Below are 24,163 nucleotides of genomic sequence, written 5' to 3'. Positions count from 1 at the left end.
AGTAAGTGTGTGTGTAAGTTGGTCAGTCATGTCCAACTCTTTGCAACGCCATGGACCGTAGCCAGTTAGATTCCTTTGTCCACGAAATTCTCCAGGCAAGACTACTGGAGTGGGTTGCCATTCCCTTCTCCAGGGGATCTTCCTGATCCAGAGATTGAACCCAGGTCTCCTACATTGCAAGTGGACTCTACCATCTAAGCCACCAAGGAAGCTCATACAGCAATAAGCATTTTGAAATTATCATAATAGAGATAACTTTCATAGTGACAATAAAAATATAAAATAACTGAGAATAATCTTAAGGGAAACATTTTTACTTATTTGAGGGCAACTACAAAAAATTTACACAGATGTAAAACAGTAAGTGGAAACTTGTATCATATTCTTGGATTGAAAATTCAAATATTAAGATGTTAATTCTCCAAAAATTAATTTATAGTTTTATTGAGACTCTGATTAAAAAAAAAAATACCCCAATGATCTTGTTTTGTCGGGGAGGGCAGAGACGAGGAGAAGGTAATTGACAAAACATCTTTAAATTTAGTCTGGAGGGATAAACACAGAGACAGAAGATGAATGTCCTTATTGTGAAAACAAGGAACAATTTTCAAAACAACGAGAAAAACACTAAATATTTTTAGAAAAATGAAGGACAAACAAAAATAGACAATCACAGAAGAAATATAAATGGCTTATAAACAAATAAAAATTTCAAACTTTTTTATAATAATATATACACTCCTTTTTTAAAATGAACTATGTTCTACTTTGAGATTGGTGAATTCATTTAAATGATAACATACAGTGTTAGAGGGGGGAAAAATCATAGGAACTCTAACATCATTGCAATAGAGATACAAATTGTTGTGCCTCTTCTGAAAAGCAATTTGGTCTAAGTATCAAAAGAATTAATAATGTTCCCAATGGTTCCATTTATAAAATATATTTTAAGTAAATTAAACTGTAGATGAAGAACTATGTACAAAGGTGTACATCTTTCAGTAAAACACAATAGATAACTCTGAAATAGAGGTTTCATTAATGCTGGCAATTATTTCTGCCAATGACTTACATGCTCACAATTGAAGTATGGTTAATTAAATTATGGAATCTCCATAGTGTTGATTATAAGCCTTCATCCCAATTTAATTATTCGAGTAGTTTCCCGGGATATGTGAAACATGCATGGTATAATGTTGACTGGGGAAAAAGTAGAGGATAAGTAAATATCTATCAACATAAATGAGATGGAAACTAAGTTACCCCAAATTTCATAATTACTTTTCAATTAGAAGGAACAAAAGAATGAGAGAAAGAGGAGGGGGAAGACAGCAAAGACAAGAAGAAAGTGAAACTCAGAAATTGTTAAAACGATTTAGTAAGGGAGAGTGCATAATCATACCAGACATTAAGATGTATCATATGATCACAGTAATTTAGGTGGCATGTTACTAAAAATAGACACATAGCTCACTGAAACAGGATAACTCTGAAATAAGGCTTTAATTATCCAATAATTTATAATGATGTATCTTTATGAAGACTTGGCAAACCAAAAGAGAACAGAAGACTATTTAACAGAGAACTGTAAAGAATCTGGAAATAATTTTGAATACATCACCATCCCACAACTTTATACCAAAACAAAACATCTGATAATGAATTTTAAAGTTACATATAAAATTTTCAAACTACAGAATACTTTTGAGAAAAATTCAAATTCCTAAGCAGGAGAACTCTAAGTTTAATGTAGTAATAGAAGAAATCATAAAGAATAAAACCAATAGCTTTTCCTAGAAAACAATTTTCAACTTCAATAAGTAAAAAAAATAATTTTATAAGCAAAACACAAACTAACTAAAATAAAAATAGACACAATTTTTAAATAGAGAAAAATTGAGACAGCAGTTGCTGAGTAGCAGATTTTTAAAGACTGGAGCAGGCTCTAACGTCCACTACTGTCTGTTTTTGTATTTTTAAATAATGCACACTCCTATCTACTGCCTTTATCAGGTTCCTTCTGCTGGTTCTTTCTGTGATGGTCATAGCCTTATTGTTTTACATTCATGGGCCAACTGCAGGCAACTCCCATTTCCAGCCTCTCTGTTCATCAAGCGCCACTTCCACAATGAGTCAAATTTGGAGCCCCTGATTTAGAGTTTAAGAGAGATGAGAACTCAGCCTTCCTCAAGGAGCTTCCTCTTCCTCCCCTCATAGGGAGACAGGCAAAATTTACCACCTAGGAAAGCTGCTCGGGACTTGTACTGGTTCCAGGGTCCCTCTGAATTCCTGTACTTTTGTCATTTCACTGCTTTGTCACTTTTATGACCCAAGAGGGGTTGTTTGGTGGGATGGTGCAATCAAGATACTACCTGCAGGGACAGATTAATGTCTCTGGGCTTGGAACCGAGAACTGGTTTCTGGTTTTGCTTTCATCAAGAAGCTCAGAGCTGCACATGCTGCTCACCTCTAAGGAGCACTGGATGAGTTCACCTCCACCCAACATGATCCCTGCACCCTCTACTTGCCCCCTTCCCCTTCCATCTAATGCCTCAAATGTTGGATTACTTTTCAGGATTCAGGAGACTTGGGTAGGCTGCCCCACATCTTTTGTGGGTCAAGGAGAAAGGAAGTAGGATGTTAGATAGCTCCACAGAGGATGCCTGCATGGGCAACACTTTCAACCTCTCTGTGCATGAGCGTGCCTCTCTAGGAAACATTCCTATCTTCACTTTCAGCATTGCTGTGAGGGCCAGATGCTACGAGGGCAATGCCCACCCTCTAGAAACACAAGTGTTATGAAAACAGAGACGGATGATGAAGGTGATGAGGTTTTCTAATTACAGCTCATACCTTGTAAGTTACAAATGTCTTGCCTTTGGGAGATGAGGTTCTCAGAGAGAAAACTGAGCTGTAGGGGCTCATCAAGCAGACATTTTAATAAAGCCAGACATCCGCGGCCTCCCACAGTGTGGGCTTTCCTCCTTGTGATGTTGGACTTTTCAGGTGAGCTCCTGCCTGGTATACCTAGGAATGAAACTATCTTTCCGCCCATGAGAGCTGCTGTATATGACTGTCTTAGCAATTAACTACATGTGGCAATAAAGGTACGAATGGGGCAAGCTGCTGAGGGACAACTGAACAACTGAACTCAGCCTGTTACTTCATCTCCTTTTCTGTTTATAAATTTCTTGAGTACAATTCCTCATCTCCTTATTTTTATTCTAGACTTCCCTTTCTTTGTATGCAGCCAGTTTTCATTCATTCAAGGGGAAAGTGAACTACTGTTCACTGAGCATAAACTACTGTTTATACATACTTATATATGTATTTATATATAATTGTGCCATATATGTCTATATATAGATATTTGTACAGAGATTATAAAACTGTATTAGGTCCGTAACCTACATTGTGTCAATTTTTCCCCACAACAGCATTCTGCAGTCATTCTTAGACCTGGTTTCACACATGAGGATACTGTCATAAAAAGAAGTTAAACAGCTTAGCCTAATTCCCAATAAGAGGAATTGTCTGAGCTGATGCACTTTCCTCTTCAACAGAGCACAACAAAATGAGTAAACTAAGGTGTACACCCCTGGGAGGGGCCAGGCTGGTAGAGGCTCAGGTTCTAGGGTTGTGGACACTGGTCTGCACTTGGACTGTCACTCTGATTTCTCTAACATCCCCAAGTTAGAGCCAGGGACATTTTTTTTTAATTCCAGGTTCCCAATGTAGTTTCCATACTCTCATCCCTCTACTTCTAACGCGACTTTGGTGGTCTTGGTGAGAAAGGAAAGAAAAAGGAAAAAAAGGCAAAAGCCCAGTTGAATAGTGCCACCCTCAGGGGCCTGTAGCAAATGCCACAGATTCCACTATCAGCAATTGTATTTCTTGGACCCCATGAGTCACCCTCAGTTACAATACAAATGAACCAAAAAAAGTGACTCACTGATATCGAAATTAAATTGGCTTATTAAATAGGTCTAGAACACAAGGCAGTACCCACAAAATGAATAAAAATAACAGATTATTATATTAAGAGCCAACAATATACCCTGAGCACTGTCAATGGATCAGGCAGTCAACTGAGCAGTAGACATGCATTGTCTCCATTCACCTTAAATATACACTCTTACTCATAGTGGAGCTGAAACGGGAAGAGTGAAGCCGCTTTCTTGAGATCAGTGAGGATGCTGGGGGACAGGGACTGCGGGCTGACTGCCTGGAACCTCGGGGTAACAGAATATAGGAGCCAGGTGGGGTGTTTATGAGCAGCACATGGTAGGAGGGAGGCAGCTAGGAGCCAGATGGGGCTGAGAGCAAATGCTGACAAAATGTTGAGTAGGAAAATAATAAACTTTCAGGGGACTATGTGCTGCAGGATATGTTTTTTACAAAATTCTAAAGCATGAAACCTCAACAATATGCTATTATTAATGATAATATTAATTTAAAAACCAAGGGAATAAATTCCATAGTGTCTAGCTCTGGGGGTAGCTAGGAGACAGGCACAGAATAATGGAGGAACACATAGATACATGCAAATTACTGCTAATTTTTCCAGTTCTTAGACTGGATGATGGGTACACCAGGGGTTTATTATGTTATTTAAAAGTGTGTTCACCAAAAAAAGAAAAAATGTAACCAAAAAGCCAGGTATAAGGAGTTTGTCTTCAATCAAAATTATGGAAAAAATCTAATTTTGTGTACCCAAGGAATTTTTTTTAAAAGAATAGGGGGAATGATAAATACACAGCCAAATACTGATTTTCAAATTTAAGAAATAAAACACGGCAAATAGAGTAGAAGACACCTGTGTACCCATCTCCAATTTCTCTTCCTTTCTTGGTACATGGATTCTTTACCACTTGTACTGCCTGGAAAGCCACATACATATTCCCTTACATTTTAAAAAACTTCTGAGCATCATGAACAACAAGAAATGCTTTTTGCATGATTTAAAATTTAAGAGACATGGTATTTCATATGCTTCACATCATAGACTACCTCGGGTTTTCTTTACTCAGTGCTATGTTTTGGCATCAGACCCAGTCCCCGCATTTTCTCATTTGTATACTATTTATTTTATTATGGGCTTCCCTGGTGACTCAGATGGTAAAGAATCTGTATGAAATTAATTTTATCATATAAACATGGCACAATTTGTCCACTTTCTTGGTGAAGAAAATTTCATTGCTTATAATATTTTGCTGTTAAAAACAATGCTGCCCTCAACATAATTCTCTCCCCATGCACCTGCACATGGACAAGAGTCTCTCTAGATAAAGTGTAGGTGTGGGATTGCAGAGCGAACGGAGGACACATACACCCTGAGCTTCGCCAGGCAATGCCAAATCATTTCCTAAGGCATTTATGCCAGTCTACACATCCACCAGTGATGAGCGAGAGTTCCCATCGCTCCACATTCTCATCACCACTCAGTATCATCCAGTGTGTGGTTTTTGTCCATTTTGGTGTGTTGAAGTGCTGTCCAATTGTGGTTTGGCATTTTTCTAACTACTAATAAGGTTCAACATCTTTTCTTACTTTTATAGGGTAGGAGTCACATAGTCTTTTTTGTAAAAGAAATCTTTGTGTCTTTTGTTAATATATTTTTTTCTGTTGGAATGTTTGTCTTTTTCTTATAATGCACAAGCATTAATTGTATATTTTGAATGTTCTTTGGTTGACTTCATGTATTGCAAATACCTTCACATTCTGTTTTGTATCGTCAGTTGAATAATAGTGACTTAAGTTTACTACAACCAAATGTATTAATCTCATTTGCAATATGCACTTTGATGTCTTCAGTTCAGTTCAGTCGCTCAGTCATGTCTGACTCTTTGCAACCCCATGGACTGCAGCACGTCAGGCCTCTCTGTCCATCACCAACTCCCGGAGCTTGCTCAAACTCATGTCTGCCGGGGACCAGCCCCGGCTGATCCAGGGTATTCGAAGGAGAGGAAGAAAGCCTGGCTTGCTGCCTGACCATGTCCATCAAGTCGATGATGCCATCCAACCATCTCATCCTCTGTCATCCCCTTCTCCTCCTGCCTTCAATCTTTCCCAGCATCAGGGTCTTTCAAATGAGTCAGTTCTTCACGTTAGGTAGCCAAAGTATTGGAGGTCTAGTTATAGCATCGGTCCCTTCAATGAATATTCAGGACTGATTTCCTTTAGGATTGACTGGTTGGATCTCCTTGCAGTCCAAGGGACTCTCAAGAGTCTTCTCCAACACCACAAATCAAAAGCATCAATTCTTCTGAGCTCAGCTTTCTTTATGGTCCAACTCTCACATCCATACATGACTACTGGAAAAACCATAGCTTTGACTAGACGGACCTTTGTCGGCAAAGTAATGTCTCCGCTTTTTAATGCTGTCTAGGTTGGTCATAGCTTTTCTTCCAAGGTGCACCTTAATTTCTTGGCTGCAATCACCATGTGCGGTGATTTTGGTGTCTTATTGAAGGAATTCTTCTTGACTTTATAAATGCATTCTCTACTGCAACTTCTGTGTATATCAGGTTTCCATTTGCCGGCTATTTTACTGGGTCAGTCTTCTCTTGGTCTATCTCTATGCTAAAACCTCAGCACCTTAACCACTGCAACTTGATAATGACACCTACTAGGGCAAGTTCCCTCCTCTAACTGTTGCTATTGCCGTTGTTGCTGTGTTCCTCCTTTTTCTCCCCTCCTCCTCCTTCTACCCTTATACTTGCCTCTCTTCTTCATTCTTCTTCTGGAATACCTTATTCTTGGACTATTTACTGTCTTATATACATTTTAGAATCACCTTGTTAATTTCCATGAAAAACCCTGTTCAGATTTTAGTTTAAATTCTATCAATTATTGAATCTAGCAGTTATGCTGTAAGGAATTCACATCTTTCTTACACGAAATCTTTTCATAATTGAACACAGTACATCTCTCCCATTTATTTAGAACTTCTTTCATGTCTTCCCATTGATTTTTATCATTTTTCATTTAACAGTCTTGCACATCTTTTGTCAGATTTATCCCTAGGGTATTTTTTTTTTTCGTAGCTTTTTAAAAAGCTCTCCTTTGTAACTCTTTATTGCTAGTATATAGACATGCTGCATTATTACTTGGTTCTTTTTTTAAAAGATATATTTCCCAACTCTTAGGGCTTCCCAGGAGTGCTAGTGGTAAAGAGCCCACCAATGCAAGAGACATAAGAGATGCAGGTTCAATCCCTGGGTCAGGAAGATCACCTGGAGGTGGGCACAGCAATCCACTCCAATATTCTTGCCTGGAGAATGCTATGGACATAGGACCCTGGCGGGCTAAAGTCCGTAGTGTCCCAAAGACCTTCACCAACTCTTTACCACCAAGAGCTAGAGTAACATGTATCCATGTATACTGAGTAAATTAGGTATTCAGGCTGATATTGAGTTGTACACAATATCATGGTTGTACTAGTTACTAAAATATTGAAATATTTCCAATAAAGGAACCCCCTGACTTCCCTGCTGGCACCCTGGCCATCCTGGCCTCTCTCCATGGACAGACCCAGACCTTCCCCATCACCCAAACACTACTAATGTGGTTTAACATATTTATAGGACAGTCTTGTAGTCTCTTTTTATAAAAGGAATTTTTGAGTCTTCCACTAATTCTTTCTATTGGAATTTTTTCTTATTAAGACAGGCATTAATTGTATATTTTGAATGCTCTTTGTGGGTCTTATTATTGTAATATGCTTTCACTCTTTTTTGTATCTCTACCCAAAAGGGGCAGGGGGCCTTAGGCCCTGCTTCACTGGAAAGATAGACGAGTGTTCTGATTGCTCCATTCCTATGCCATGTGAGTTGTTAAAAATTTTGAAAGTTGCCTTGTACGCTCACATGCCAGTTACTTTAGCAACACCAAGGGTGAAATATTCATCTGAGTGGTTTCTCAATCAAGGTGCAGAAAGCTCAGAAAGAGGAGATCAGCTCTGGGGATCAAGAAGAGGGTCAAGAGATCTGAACTGTAACCAAGGAGACGCAAGCCAGCACCCACCTCTGAGGATCCCCACCCGAATCTCTGTACCTTGCCTCGCTCCTGCCCTTGGAGTTCCCACAGGCACCTTGAGCACATTTCAGACTTTAAATGCCAAGTCTGCTCTCTTCCTGACTCCAAACTGGTGGAATAGTGTCTCCAACCACCTTGCCCCCACCACCGCTGCCGCCGCCACCAAGTCACTTCAGTCGTGTCCGTCTCTGTGCGACCCCATAGACAGCAGCCCACCAGACTTCCCCGCCCCTGGGATTTTCCAGGCAAGAACACTGGAGTGGGTTGCCATAACCTCGCCCCCAACAGTAGGAAATTCAGAATTATCCTAGACTCTGCCTTACCCATAGTACTGCTTACCAAGATCTGTCAATTCTATGCCATTAAAAAAAAAAAATCTCCTAAATATAATCTTTTCTCTATCCCAATTACTCCAACTCCTGAATTTCTGAATAGTTTCCGAGTCAGTCTTTTGGCCTCCAGCCTCTCTTGTTTCTCCAGTCCCTCCCCTGCACCGCTACCCACATTACCAGTCCCACCTGGCCCCTGAGCCTACTCTGTTTCCTCATCGGTGGAGAGGAGTATGTGGAAGCCATCTGCCCTGGCAGCAGGGGGTGTTTTGTCACTGGTGCAAAAATAAAGCAGATCGACTTTGAGTTGGTTTTATTATTGTGTTTAAATTCCCTGCAGACAATGCACCCCTTTTTGCCTACACCTGCCTGGCCAGCTGTTCTCATCCGCTTCTCCTTGGCATGAAACTGGGGACATGATCTGCCCTATAGAGCTGCTGTGTGCTACGCTTAGACATTCAGTCATGTCAGCTCCTTTGTCCATGGGGATTCTCCAGGCAAGAATACTGGAGTGGGTCGCCATGCCCTCCTCCAGGGGATCTTCCCAACCCAGGGATCGAACCCAGGTCTCCTGCATTGCAGGCAGATTCTTTACCATCTGAGCCACCAGGGAGGCTACGAAGGTTAAATGAAACAATACTTGCTGGGAACTTAGCCCAGGCCCCTGCACATGGTGAGCATTTGGTCCATGTTAACCATGATTAATAATAACATTATTATTGATTCCTTATTCCCTCTGTTGATTCCTGTTTCTGTAAAACCTTTTCTGCCTGGCCTCAGTCACTCCCCCCCATCCTCCTGAATTCCATACTCTTGGCAGCAAACTGTTGACTCTGCCTTCACCCCACCAAGTTCTTCCATGTTCCCCTACCTTTGCAAGTGCCCTTTACTCAGCCTGGAATGTCCCCCTTCTTCTCTTTGGGTTCATCATTTAAGATCCAGCTCACAGTCAAGCTTTCTGTGATGCCTTCCTCAGATTATCCAGACAAAAACGATGCCTCCTCCCGCTATGCACCCAGGCCTTCTGTTCCTATCTCCTCTTAAAACCCGGCCTGGCTGGAGTTCCTGGAAGACAGAGACTCTATGTGCTTATTTTGGTGATCAAATTTGTAACCACAGTCACCAAAATCGTGCCGTAATACTGGCTTAATACTTGTGGACGTTTTGCTTATTTTGTTCGATTTTATTGGAAGGAATGAACAAATGAATGAATGAGAATAGTTTAACTTCACCTAGATCTAGCGAAAAGTTTGTGTAGTGATAGGGTTGGTCATTTGGGGCAAGCTAATATTGGACTCTTCTTTCCATGAGCCAAGAAAAATACTAACAATAGAGAACCTGTCATCCTAAGGAACTGAACTCAGTAACTAAAGGAAAGCCTATATTTAAAGAGCAGGGAGAGTGTGAAGCAGGTCAACTCTGTCTTCGCAGCTATCCCTGAGAGGGCGCTGTTCCCAAATCAAACCTCCAGAGGCCAGGAATGAAATACTAGAGCGTTCCCACAGAGCTCAGCATCCCTTCCTTCCCAGGCAGCGAGCGGTCGCGGGTCCCCAGTGGGGCCACTGCCCACAAACATGGCGGCGCCCTGCTCAGCTTCTCCCCGCCGGGGCCGCAGGGCAGCGCCAGTCTTGCCAGTACTCGGGGACTTCCTCCGCGAGCCGGCTTCCTGCACGGCTGGCATTTAAACCCGAGCCTGGGGCTGCGGGCTGCGGCTGCAGATGCTGAGCTGTCCGCGGGCTGGGCAGCGCCGCCGCCTCCTCTGAGCCTCCGGGGCGGGCGGGAGCAGATTCGAAGCATCCCTTAACTGCACCCGAGCCAAAGTGGGAGAGAGCTGGGGGAGACCGGGGGACCGGGCATCTGACATTTTAATTGCAGGTTTGACTTTTTTCCCAAAATCGCAGCTCTCCCGCCCAACCCAGATATTTTTCCTCTCTCCGGCCTTGGTTGCTGGATGAAGCCGGGGCTGAGCTTGGTCCTGGGAGGAGGGGAAGAGCGCGTTCGCGGTCCCACGCCGTCGACCCGGGGACCCCCGAGCCCTGAGTCCTGGCCATGGTGCGGCTGAGCCCGGCGCTCCGGTGAGGCGGCGGCGCGGTTGGGAACCCGGTGGGCCCTCCCTGCGGGACACCTTCCCCAAGGACCCGGGGTCGCCGACTCCACGCCCTCCTGCTGGGACTGCGCACCGGGGGCGAGCAGGCGAGCGGTGGCCGCGATGTTCAGCTGGCTGCGCTCCGACGACCGCCGGAGGAAGGACCCCGAGGTCTTCCAGACCGTGAGCGATGGGCTCAAGAAACTGTACAGGACCAAGCTGCTGCCGCTGGAAGAGCACTATCGCTTCCACGAGTTTCACTCTCCTGCCCTGGAGGATGCCGATTTCGACAACAAGCCCATGGTGCTGCTGGTGGGCCAGTACTCCACCGGGAAGACCACCTTCATAAGGTGAGCCAGCCAGGGTCCCCCAGCAGCCCACCCAGCTGCCCAGCGTTAGACCCTCTGCTCACTCCCGATGTCCCTCCTGGGGACAAGAGATAAGTCTTCACTTGAAATCTCTGAAGAAATCCTTGTGTGGGGGTTGTCCAAAGCTTACCCTGTAATTTCATTGGATGGTCCCTTGCTCCATCCTACCTAGCACCTCTCCTCTGCACTCAGCCCATGAAGTGTAAAGTTCAGAGCCATCCCTATGCTACCCATTTTATGGATGGTGAAACTGAAACCCAGGAGGCACAAGTGAGACGTATCCTGGTCACAAATTAGGCTGGTGGGGGTGTCTGACACCCTCTCTTTGTATGGACATGCGCTTGATGGTCAGGACCACTTCCCTTGCCTTATAAAAGCTTCAGCCACTCACACGGGGGCTTTACAGTTGCAGCCAAGGAGGTGGGCCAGGGAGCCCGCTTGTCGTTCTTTCATCAGTTTCCTTTTCCAATCAGAGCTCTTTACAAATATCTCTTGGCGACTGGAGACAAGCAGTGTCTAGAGGCAGAATGCTGTTTTGTTTCCTGTTGATCTTCATGGCTCCGTAATCATATTAAAGTCTTTTGGAGGTGGACAGAATATTGGCCACGGTCTCATCCAGCTCCTTGACTTGGCAGGCAAGATAACTGAGGCGTAGAGAGGTTAAATGAGTTGTCCAAAGCCATATAACAGGATGGGAGGCTGACCTGGGAATGCGGTCCTAGATGCATGGGAGGAGATGGTTGGCTCAATGCCTATAACTTTGAGGGTGAGTCATCCATCCCCTTGAATTACAGAATCCTCGGGCTGTAGGGATCCTCAGGAAGTCAGCTGTCGTCCTGGCCTTCAAGAGAAGTCCACTTATTGTCCACCAGAGGGATAAGGACCTTTCATATCTTTAGAAGACAGGCTTCTCTCCAGCCCTCAGGCCACATAGCCTTCAAGGCCAGGCCATCTTCCTTGGCCTCATTCACACATTCACAGGCCTGAAAGCTGTTGAGGGTGCTCTGTGTTGAGTGGCCCTCTGTGTTGAGAGTCAGGCTCATAGAAAGTGGTGATGGGTTCAGTTCCCCTCTGCCCCCGCAGTCAATGGTGCTCATCTCCTGTGGAAAGTTTCAAAGCAGGGATGCTTTTGTTTCCATTCATTGACCTGTAACATGCAAAGCACTGTGCTTTGTTTGGTGAGGAAAGCAGAAAAGTTCACAGTCTAGTTCCTGATTTTCTAGATTCAAATTTTAGTGCTAAGCTTTTAACACAAGCCGGGAGCAGGGCACACACCATATTAACATGACATGTCTGAACATCAGCTGAGTTTTTCCTTGTGGGGTGGACAGCCTTGGAGTCACTCAGCTTGAGAGGCTGAGTGATTTCTGAAGTTGGGTACCCAGGGGGATTGTTGGCTTTTGGAGGTCTTATATTGTTAGAACTGCAAGGACCCTTGCAAACAATCTAATTCATTGCTTCTTAACTTTTCATAAAGTCTGTGAACTCATCTTTACAAAAAAGTACCTACATCTCATACTCATACAAAATTATATTACCTATAATTTTGGGAGTCCAAGCCTTGGACCTTAGGGCAAAAACCCCTGATCTAATCCATCTCCCTTTTTTTGTTAAACACCCATTGCAGCCAAAGACACCTCAGAGCCTCCTGGTTCTGTGCAAGGTTTCCTTTGTAACATACATCTTCCACCTGGCTCCATGGGAAGCACAGGCCATTTACAAATGGCTCCTGCCCATCACATGGCCTTCCCCAGCCCTCTGGCCACAACTTGGTTATAATTCTTAGTAGGTTGTTTAGAACTTCTCCTTCCTGTGGCACCAGCACTTACTGCCTGGCTCCCTGGGGCCTTGTGCGGGGGGTCTCTGCTACAGGAGCTCCCAGTAGACATTGCAGAATGGGAGGGGAGGTGGGGAGAAGCCAACATCCCCGAGGGCAAGATCCCAGAACAGCAGACGTGTTTAAGTGCCTCTTGTCTGAGACACTCTCCTGGCTTTGCCTGAGTCATGCTGGCTGTTAACTGGGTCTAAAAAGGTGGCAGAGCCGAATTGCTATAGATTACTCCTTATCTGAGGGAGACAGGAAGGCCGGGAGAGGCAGAGCCCTCCTTTTTCTTATCCGCTGAGTACAAGCATTCGCCCTCCCCACTCATGTCAGTAACCGAATTTAGCTAGTGCATCAAAAGCTGTCTCTCTTTTAGAGAGAAGATCCCAGCAGGGGAGGAGGGGTGGCAGCACAGGGAAGGCCTCCAAAACCAAATTACATATTTTCCTTTCTTCTCATTAAATCCACTGAACAGTAATTTTTTAAAAAAATTGGAAAATGCAGACAAGAGTAAATTTGAGGAAGACGAAAAAATGCCCCATCATCATCCTACAACTCAGGGGAAACCATTTTAAATATTTTATATGTAGTTCAGTTCAGTTCAGTCGCTCAGTCGTGTCCAACTCTTTGTGACCCCATGGACTGCAGCACGCCTGGCTTCTCTGTCCATCACCAACTCCTGGAGCTTACTCAAACTCATGTCCATTGCCCTGCCAATGCAGGAGACATAAGAGTCTCGGGTTCGATCCCTGGGTGGGGAAGATCCCCTGGAGGAGGACATAGCAACCCATTCCACTATTCTTGACTGGGAAATTCCCATGGACAGAGAAGCCTGGTGGGCTACAGTCTATGGGGTGGCAAAGAGTTGGATACAATTGAAGTGACTTAGCGCATATATATGATGTATGTATATAATATATGTATATGTGTATATATACATATTATATAACACATATAATACATATTTCCAGTATTTTTAGCTATTTTATAATAGCTAAAATGTAGCCATAATGTAATTTTGTATGTGGATTTATTTCACTTATAGCATGAACATTTCTCGAGTAAAATTTTAAATCTCTGTAAGCATTATTTTTAAGAGCTGCATGATATTTCACTGTATGTATATGCAGTTATTCATTTAACCAATCTACTTCTTTTGAATATTTGAAGTTGTTTCTAATTTTATTTTGTGCTATTATTGTAGGATCAATCTATCTCTATGTATAATACTTTTCCACGTATTAGGCTGTTTTTTCAGAGATTCCCAGAAGTGAAATCACTAGGCCAAAGGTTGTACAGAGTTTTGGTTTGTTTGTTTGTTTAATTTTTTCTGATTTTTTAATCTTGGTAGTAAGAATCACATTTTTAAGTTGCTTTTCAAAAGGGTCAGTTGATACCACACGCCTTCCCCAAAGCAGAGAAAGTTCCACTTGGGGTGGCTAGGAGCGCCTGGGTGCAGAATCCAGCCTGCCTTCACAGCTGCAGCCTCTCCCCTCCCCGCTTCTTGCCTTGAGTGCGGCCATTCACATCTTGTATTCCAGCCTGAACCTGAGAGAGACCCTTCCCTTGGAAATAAAGACTTGCCTCTTCATCTGCCCTGGCCCTTGGCCTTCTGTCTCCTAGCGTCCATCTCCTTTCAGTTACATTTCCTTGCCTCAGGGTCTATTTCTTGTCTCAGGAAGAACATGCAGAAAAGGACATTCTTCTAATAACTAATTAATGTGCTATGATCTCTGCCTGAAACAACTTCACTGGCCTAAGGCCCAGCAACCCAGAGTAATAAAATAAACAATAAATTGGCCAGGTGGCTGTTTCCTCCAACACAGGCTGCCTCTTCCTAGTACAGTAGCTCTGTGTCCTTCTGGCCTGGCAGCCTCTCCTCCCACCTCTGCTGTTTTTCTCTCTTCATTCTTCCTCACTCTGGCCTGCAATCTCAAGTCCCTCCTCCTTTGCACCGTTTGGCCCTCTGGTCACAGAGATGAATGGCTGGCTGCCCCAGGGGCTATAAGGCCCGGGATCCCAAGGCCTCAAAGAGGACCTCGCTGGCCTGTGGCCATGCTGTAGTAGAGGGCCTGGGGCTTTGGGTGTGGGGCTTGGGGCTGCTGGAGCTGAGTGGGCTGTGTCTCCATAGGGAGAGCTCAGCTGGTCTTGAGCATCTCCCAGCCCTTCTGTAGCATGACTGAGCCTCTACAGTATGAATGGGCACATGGTGGGGAGGGGGCTGGGTGGCTACTCAGCTGGTCCTTTCGCTCCCCCTTTTTCAGGGGGCTCTTTGCATCCTCCTGTAAAGGTGACTCAGCATTTACCTGTGGTTGTACCCTCTCTCGTCACCTCTCTGGCATCTCTGCTGCCCAGGGCTCATAGCAGCATCACCCCAAGAAAGGATGATTCTCTAATAAGCTGAAGGGCTAGTGAAGGGCCCCTTTCCATTCCAGTAGACCCACTGTCCTCTGCCAGGCTCCTGCTAGCCACAGCCTCGGCAGCTCCTCACTCCTGTCACCCATCCGAGGTCCATGGACATCCTTTTCCTGTCAGGGATCTGATCTGCTAGTCCATAAGTGTGACTAGGTGGACATCTGCCTGCCTCTTACAAAGGCCTGAGTGTTACTCAAGGGAGAGAGGACAGAGCATTGGTCTACCTCCTGATGTCTGGCTTAAGATTTGTCTTGAGAGTCAGGCACAAGCTGGAACCAAGATTGCCGGGAGAAATATCAATAACCTCAGATATGCAGATGACACCACCCTTATGGCAAAAAGTGACGAGGAACTAAAGAGCCTCTTGATGAAAGTCATAGAGGAAAGTGAAAAAGTTGGCTTAAAACTCAACATTCAAAAAACGAAGATCATGGCATCCGGTCCCGTCACTTAATGGCAAATAGATGGGGAAACAATGGAAATAGTGACAGGCTTTTTTTTCTGGGTTCCAAAATCACTGCAGGTGGTGACTGCAGGCATGAAATTAACAGATGCTTGCTCCTTGGAAGAAAAGCTATGACCAACCTAGACAGCATATTAAAAAGCAGAGACATCACTTTGCCAACAAAGATCCATCTAGTCAAAGCTATGGTTTTTCCAGTAGTCATGTATGGATGCTAGAGTTGGACTATAAAGAAAGCTGAGCACTGAAGAACTGATGCTTTTGAACTATGGTGTTGGAGAAGACTCTTGAGAGTCCATTGGACTGCAAGGAGGTCAAACCAGTCCATCCTAAAGGAAATCAGTCCTGAATATTCATTGGAAGGACTGATGCTGAAGCTGAAGCTCCAATACTTTGGCCACCTGATGTGAAGAATGGACTCATTGGAAAAGACCCTGATACTGGGAAAGATTGAAGCAGGAGAAGAAGGGGACGACAGAGGATGAGATGGTTGGATGGCATCACCAACTCGATGGACGTGAGTTCAAGTGAGCTCCAGGAGTTGGTGATGGACAGGGAAGCCTGGCATGCTGCAGTCCATGAAGTTACAAAGAGTCGGACATGACTGACTGAACGGGACTGAACTGAGAGTCAGGTATGGAGGTCATCAGGAGAAACAGGACTGGGAGAAGGACCTCTGGGGAAGAGCTCATCCCATTCCACTGACAGGACAATGCAGCCACAGGAAGAACATGGGAAGCTCAGCAGAACCCAGGCTTCACCCATTCCAGCCAGGAGACTTTGTTAAGAAGGATCTAAGCTTTCTGAACCTCAGTGTCCTTATCACTAACATGCGAATAATGTCAGCTACCTCCTAGGGTTATTTAGGCCAGCCTGTGTCAGGGGTGGTTAGGCAAGGCAAGGCTAGTAGGAGGTCTGGCTACTGGTCTGGCTACTGGTCTCCTTTGCGCTTGGGTCACTTTGTCCCCTGGTAGACATTTCTGTGAACCAGGGACAGTGGTGACCACTCCATAAAGCAAAGAGCTGACTCAGACCTCAACTCGGCCATTGAGTCACCCATCTGTTACCTCGCTTTGTGTCTCTGGAGTGATTTACAGTCTCCCTGAAACCCTGTGAGGCCAACCGGACAAGTAGTATTGTCTTGACCCCATTTTAAAGCTGAAGTACACAACGTTTAGAGAGACCAAAGATACAGATATATAATGCAAATAGGGTTCCCTGATGGCTCAGACAATAAAGAATCTGCCTGTAATGCAGGAGACCTGGGTTTGATCCCTGGGTCAGGAAGATCCCCTGGAGAAGAGAATGGCAACCCACTCCGATATTCTTGCCTGGAGAATTCCATAGAAAGAGGAGCCTGGTGGACTACAGTCCATGGGGTCAAAAAGAGTTGGACACAACTGAGCAACTAACACTAACTAACCTAACACAAATACCTGTGACACAAGGCAGAAAGTGATGTGTGCCTTTAGTGTCCACCTCAAGATATGCAAATTAAGACCTATGTGGATTTTCACGGAGGTGCGAGGACCCTGGGTTTGGAGTCCGTCCAGGTAGAAATGCACTGGGTACTTACAGACATGTGTTTTCTCTAATTATTATCTGTGCCAATGTGAGCCCATGTCTGGTGTAGCCATTGCTTTTCCAAAACTCATGTGTGTCTTTGCAAAACCTTCACTCTGCCCCCCTGAGCTAGTAAGAAACCCAGGATTAGCCCCATTTTATAAAAACTGGGGAAACTGAGGCAGTGGGCTCTGGAGGGACTTGTCCAAGGTCACATCTGCAGGGAAGCAGCCACCCATCAAGGCGCATTCCCTAACTGAGCTGAGGCATCGGGTCCAGCACAGCCACGGCCTCGGGCAACATTCCTGGTGGCCCCGGTCCCTCTGTTCCCCGCCCTGGGTGCTGTCCCAACAGCAGGGAGGGTTGGCCCCACCGTTGCAGAGGCAGGGGCCCCAGAAGCAGACTAGGTTGATTCTTGGCTACGCCTCACCCTGAGTGCTCAGGTGCCAGTAAAACAAGCCACATACTTAGATTGCCAGCCAAGAAGGACACTGGAAAATGAGGGAGATGATCTTAGGAAACAGTTTGCTTAGGAAAAATAGTCCTCATGGGGAAAACCGGAATTGCATTTGTCTTCCTTATATCCATTTTATTTCTTTTACATTGGATGGCAGGTCAGGGAGACACCCAAACCTTCTCTGCTCTTTGGGCCTCTAAATATTTGTATTTGGCCCTGAATGGGGGCAGTCTCCATCTCCATTTGCTCACCTGCAAAACTGAAATAACTCAGCCATCCTGCAGCACTTCTAGGACTGACTGAGTGGAATAATTCAGGGAAGGGGCACAGAAGAGCACCTGGCTCACAGTGGGTGCTCTGCCCGCCAGCCCCTCCTTGTTCTCATGCTTCCCCATCTCCGCTGCTACTACCCGGGCCTGAATTAACTTTTCTTTTTTCACCCTGCCGTGGGAATGTCTTTGCCTGGCAACAGAGGCGATCTGTATCTCTCCCCACAGAGAAAGCAGCCACGAGAGCCCTCAATAGGTTTTCCTTTCTGGACACAGTGCTGGCTTTGTTAAGGGGGCCCTCGGGGCTGCAGGTCATACCCAGATGTCCCTGAGAATTTACCCAGCCCCGGGTTCTCTGCTTGGCTTGACTGCGTCCCTGGATTTGCTTTGGGACTCACTGAACTCTGTGTTTCTCCAGACCCATGTGTGGTCAGCAAATCCAGGGTCATGTGGTTTTAGCCAAAGGGCTCTTGCTGGGCCGCTTGAGGCTCTGGAAACTTCCCAGGAAGTGGCCCTGGCTATGCTGGGGAGCATCACCCTTTGTTCCTCCCCATGGAGCTTACCAGGCTCCTCTGTCCATGGGATTCTCTAGACAAGAATACTGGAGTGGGTTCCCATTCCCTTCTCCAGGGGATCTTCCTGACCCAGGAATCAAACCTGGGTTCTCCTGCATTGCAGACAGATTGTTTACTGTCTGATCCTGCAACAAATACTTTGATCTTTGGGATGGTGATCTAGGTGCTAGGTACTGGTTTATGCGCTTATGGTCTATAACTAATTTAACCCTCAGAAGACCCAGTGAGATGGATTTACCTATGAGGCCCATTTGATGGTAAGGGTTATAGTGCTCACATCAGAGGAAACGTGAGATGAAACGAGATAATTCATGGACAGTCTGGAACACTGTCTGGCACAAGTGCTTAATAAATCAGGACAATGACCTCCCATTTTATAGAGGAAAGTGCCGAGGTTTGCAGAGGTCGAGAACCTTCTGAAGGTTAGAGAAACCAGGTCTGCTGGCCCCAGGCCCTGAGGCTCCCTGCCTCTCCCCTGAGGCTCTGAAGGAGAAGGTGTGCTTGAGAAAGAGGAAGCTCTGCCCATGGGCCGCTGGGGTGATACATTCTCATCACAACCCAGCTTTCAGAATGGGCCTCTCATGGGAGGGAATCCTGTCTTCACACCCAGATGTTGGAGGGAGATGAGGGGCTTCACCAACCTAAAACTGCCGGTATAGGTGGGTGGCCCCCAGCAGCATCTCCTCCATGGCAGCTCACCTGCTAACTCCTTGGGGAGCGAGCCCTGTGGCAACTGAACTGCCCTGGAAGCACGGAGTAACCTAACAGCTCAGAACACAATGAGATGCCCATGAGCTGGAAGAAACCCCGGCCAGTCTCCCTGGCTGCCGCCTGCTGGGCAGAGGGTGGGCACGGGGCTGGGGGCGGGTGGTGGTGGCAAAGAGCATTTCCTTAGGGTAGAGACAGTTGAAGAGCGAAGGATTTGGTGTTAGACTGATAAGGGTTTGGGTTCCTGCTCCATTATTAGCTCTTTAACGTGGAGGAAGCCCCATAACCCTTCAAAGCCTTGGGCTCCTCCATACAGCTGTCCCTCGTTCCTTGGTGTCCACGGAGCGCTGTTTCCAGGACCCCACCTGCCTTGCAGATGCTCAAGCCCCTGCAAGTATAAAATGGCACAGCACAGCAGACCCTCCAGATCCATAGGGCCCACATTCAACAGTTGGTTGCGTTCTCAGATATGCAGGGCTCAGATACAGAGACCCCAGCTGCACCTACTAGGGCTGCCAGAGGAGCTACGTTCTTGAAGTGATGAGGGTGATGTCTGCCTGGACATGCTATTGTCAGTGGAGCTATCGGCATAATGACAGTGTCCAGAGCAGGTTGTCAACCCGGGCTGCAATTTGAATCAACCAGGGAGTTCCTGAAAAAGACCAGTGGTCAGGGCCCCATCCTGGACCAGCGGGTCAGAACCCCTGGGCTGGACCCAGCACTGTTAGCTGGAGCTCCACGGGCTCCACGTGCAGTGGGCTGAGGCCCACTGGCCCAGGAGTTCCCAGGCTCCCTTCCTGGCCAGCAGTCTCTGATTTGCCATCTTTTCTCCTAAGGGCTCCTTGACTTTTCCCTCCGGGCATGAACATGGCCCCTTAAGGTTTAGGGGGAGGGTCTTGGCACACACTGAGGGCTCACCCAAGGGTCTCTGTTTGTTGGGCAACCCACCCCTTAGCTTCTTGTCCGTCGTGGCCCCTGGGACTCTCCTCCGGCCAGTCCCAGCCCAGGGCAGCACTGCACTCTTCTGCCCGCAGTCCAGCCTTAAGCACTTTGGGCTCAAAGCTGTTCTGCTGCTGTTGCTGCTAAGTCACTTCAGTTGTGTCCGACTCTGTGCGACCCCATAGATGGCAGCCCACCAGGCTCCCCCGTCCCTGGGATTCTCCAGGCAAGAACACTGGAGTGGGTTGCCATTTCCTTCTCCAGTGCATGAAAGTGAAAATTGAAAGTGAAGTTGCTCAGTCGTGTCTGACTCTTAGCGACCCCATGGCCTGCAGGCTACCAGGCTCCTCCATCCATGGGATTTTCCAGGCAAGAGTACTGGAGTGGGGTGCCATTGCCTTCTCCGAAGCTGTTCTGAGCTCCTGCCAAAGAGTCTGATTTTCCTTCCAGTTTGTTCTCTTCATTCTCTGGCTCACCGTGGGCTCCAAAGGGGGCTGTGGAGAGGGGCGGTGGCCTCAGGCTGTCTATGCTCAGGCCTGGAGGAGAGCAAAGAAAAACACATATGCCCTGGGGCCACAGCCTGGTGGCTGTCCTAGAGGGTGGGACTGAAAGTCTAGGGTGGGATGGGGATCCTCTTCCTAGTGAACCCCTCACACGCTTTCTATCATGTATGAGCTCTCTTTACATTAAATGACTGGCTAAACAGATCAATAACCACCTATGGCCAGCCGCCAGAGCCTCGGGGTAGTCTAATTCTAACCACATCTGTGTACAGGTACTTTGGCAGACTCCCATTAGCTGTAAAGTCCACAATATTCTGTGTAGGAATCAGTTTCAAGCCATGCTTTATTTCTGAGCCCAAACCTTGCTTGTCCCACCCACCCCTCTGCATCATGGAGGTGAAAAGAAAAGGACCAAGGGCAGATTTGATATTTTAAGCTCAACTGAAATCCCACTTCCTCCCAAAGGTCTTCGGATTCCGCATCCATGAAAATCTCTCCCTTCCATGAAATTTCCCTGATTGCCCCTCCACCATGACTCACCCCAGCATCTGCCTTGTTGTGGGCAGGCGGTGTTGATCTGCCCACAGCATCCCTCCATTATGACTGTGCTCCCTTCCACCAGGTATCTCCTGGAACAGGATTTCCCAGGCATGAGGATTGGGCCTGAGCCGACCACTGACTCCTTCATTGCGGTGATGCAAGGCGAGATGGAGGGCATCATCCCCGGGAATGCCCTGGTGGTGGATCCTAAGAAACCTTTCAGGAAACTGAACGCCTTTGGCAATGCCTTCTTGAACAGGTGGGTACAGAGGGAACGCAGGCATCCTGGGTGCTCTCTTTTCTCCTTGGAGTATGAAAGGGTAGAGCAGGATCTTGGGAGACCCTGTATCTTTTCTAGACCTGGAATCTCTCTTGATTGTCCCTTTCTTAGTGGGAATGAAACCACCATTGATTAGGGATATGGAAGCTGCTAACACTGGCCTGATTTCTCCTGATCAAGTTGGGGGAGGGATCCAACTAGTTAAATCCCATCTCTAATCCACACGTCCCTCCAGGAAAAGCAGAGAGGGCTGCCCTCTGTAGTTCCCAGCTTTTGCCTATCCTTTGGAAGGGCTCTTCAGCCAGCTAGAAGGAGGCAGAGGAAGGTTCCTCCTGTTTTGGACATTGTTTTTATCTGGTGGCAGGGACCCTGGACTTAAGGTAGAAGCCCTGGCTTTGATCACTGTCCCTCCTACTAAACCCACTATGTGACCTTGGACAAGTCCCCTCCCCTGAGACAAGTCAGCCTGTAAACACTAGGGTCACTGGGTCAGTTTGAGTGGAAGAAGCTCTAGTGGCTGCTCCGCAAGCTGACCCAGGCCTTCCCATTACTCTGCTTACCTAGAGTGCAGGCTGATCCCCTGATCAGGCTTATAATGTAGGCCCACACCACAATTTTGCATGCATATTGCATTAAAAAAAATGTAAGCTACTTTCTATAATTGAAGGCATTTAGAGTAAAGGTAAAGACTATGGGCTTTGGGTTAAGAACCCATCCAACAGCACCATGCTCTTAGATAGATTACCTAACTGGTCTGTGTCTCACTTTTCCCATCTGTAAAATAGGATGAGAGTAAATCTCCTCCTCCAAGGCAAGAGGACTTTGTGAGAAAGTTGGCATTTGACACAGATATTCAATGATGAGTGAAGTCACATGCAAAGGGTTAAAAAAGGACATTTCAGGAAGAGAAAACTAAAAAAATATGTGTATATATATATGTGTGTGTGTATATATATAAGCAGAGAGGATTCAAGAACGTGGCTTAATGCAGGAACCCTGTGACTTCTCTGCTAGAGCTGCCACAGCTGAGTGACAGATGTATATATGAACTGTTCACTGACCGGCCAGGCACGTCCCCTGGGAGGAAAAACAAGGAGCAGGGCAGGGCAGGGAGTCGGGGAGGCCCTTCCATGTACCACCGGCTTCACTGCAGCCATGTACAGGATGGCTACACCCCAGGTGCCTGCTTCCTGTCCTTGTACTGCCCAGGGACCCTATTCCGCCCTGACATCTCCCTTCCCCTCCTCTGAGGGGTGTCCCAAGCCTTTTCCTCAGCCTCCTCTTGCACTGGATGACCTTGCTTCCCATTCTAGAGAAGATGGAATCCCATATCCCTGGGTTCCCTGCAGTTGGTTTGGTTCCAGTCTGTCCACAAGTGGAGCCTGTTTGCGTTGGTCCTCCCCCGCCATGCAGCCCAGAGAGCTGCATCCTCTTTTACCCTCAGGTCTGCCGCTTCCCCACCCCCAACCAAGAACCCCCAACACCCAGCCATCTTCCCAGGGACGGCTCTGTCGGTTACTCCTCTTCCTGACAGCTCCACCCTCCCTTGGCTCCTTTACCACAGGGAACTATCTTCTTGAGAACCCTGCAGCAGGCCCTACTAGCTCTTACCCCCTCGCTTTCCTTCCACAGCCAAGCTTCTGGGCTTCACCTCCTCTCTCCTTCCTGCCCCCACCCTGTGGAACACGGCTTCCCCATCACAGCTGCCCATGTGAACATTGTCAGTGACCTCTCTGTGATAAGCTGTCAGCACTTTCGGCCCCCACCCCAGCCCATCTCTCAACCACCATCCCCTCTCAAGCTCCTTGGCCTCCTCCTGTCTCCCTGGCAGACCCTCTCCAGTCTTCCCCGGCCCCCTCTTGCTCTGGCCTCTGTGACCTGGTGTTCCCCTCAGCTTCCTGCCCTTCTCACTCCATGCACCTGGCCTGGGTGATGCTCAACCAGAGCCCTGGCCCCAAACACCAGCCCCATGTACATGACCTCCTGGTCACCAAGTGACAGCAACCCTGCTCAAACTGGTTTCAGCAGAACGTGGAATTTATTGAGGAATGCTGGGGTGTGCCTTAGAACCTATGGACAAGAATCTGGCTGGGCCCAAGGCATAGAGGAAACCATGGGCTTTAATAGGACAGGGGCCGCGCCATGGACTATCGAGCACAGTGCCAGAAACGCAGCATGTGCTTCGTAAGTACTTACCAAACTGATCTGGAGAAGCTGACAACCACCAAATCAGATTGTATCACTCTTTTGCTTAGAACGTTCCAATGGATTTTTACCACCCTCAGTATAAAATCTGCATTTCTTAATGTGGTTTTCAAGGCCCTCATAATCTGGCCCCAACCTCCCTGTCTGGCCACGTGTCTAGCTGCTCCAGCCTTCTGGTTCTCATCTCAATGATAGTGTCCCCTGGCCTGGTGCCTACACACACACACACGCACACACACACACATGCTCCCCTCCCCCTCTCATTTCCGTGTGGCATCTCCCCCTGCTTCTGTTAGTTTCCTAGGACTGCCAGAACAAATTACTATGAACTAGGTGGCTTGAAAGTAAATATTGACTCATAGTTCTGGAGGCTAGAAGTTCAAAATCAAGGTGTTGGCAGGGTCATGCCCCCTTTGAAGCCCATAGGGGAAATCTTTCCTTGCTTCTTCCAGCTTCTGGTTACTCCAGGCATTTTGTTTGTATCAGAATAATTCCAGTCTCTGACTCCATCTTTACATGGCCATCTCCACTCTGTGCGTCTCTGTATCTTCACCTGGCTACACACACACACACACACACACGCACCCTGGCTTCCTGCCTGCAC

General features: G+C 46.7%; 1 protein-coding gene across 1 annotated transcript in view; it reads left to right on the top strand.

Moving 5' to 3' along the window:
* Window positions 1–9,930: 9,930 nt before the first annotated feature.
* Window positions 9,931–24,163, top strand: part of EHD3 (EH domain containing 3) — a 29,448-nt gene continuing 15,215 nt past the window's right edge. The window contains exons 1-2 of the mRNA XM_019970474.2: window positions 9,931–10,802; window positions 21,157–21,333. Coding sequence (XP_019826033.1) covers window positions 10,576–10,802; window positions 21,157–21,333 — 404 coding nt within the window. The 5' untranslated portion in view covers window positions 9,931–10,575. The remainder of the gene's footprint in view (window positions 10,803–21,156; window positions 21,334–24,163) is intronic.

This window comes from Bos indicus, chromosome 11 (genome assembly GCF_029378745.1).
Source record: "Bos indicus isolate NIAB-ARS_2022 breed Sahiwal x Tharparkar chromosome 11, NIAB-ARS_B.indTharparkar_mat_pri_1.0, whole genome shotgun sequence".
Taxonomy (NCBI): domain Eukaryota; kingdom Metazoa; phylum Chordata; class Mammalia; order Artiodactyla; family Bovidae; genus Bos; species Bos indicus.
This window is presented reverse-complemented; position numbering and strand designations above follow the sequence as displayed.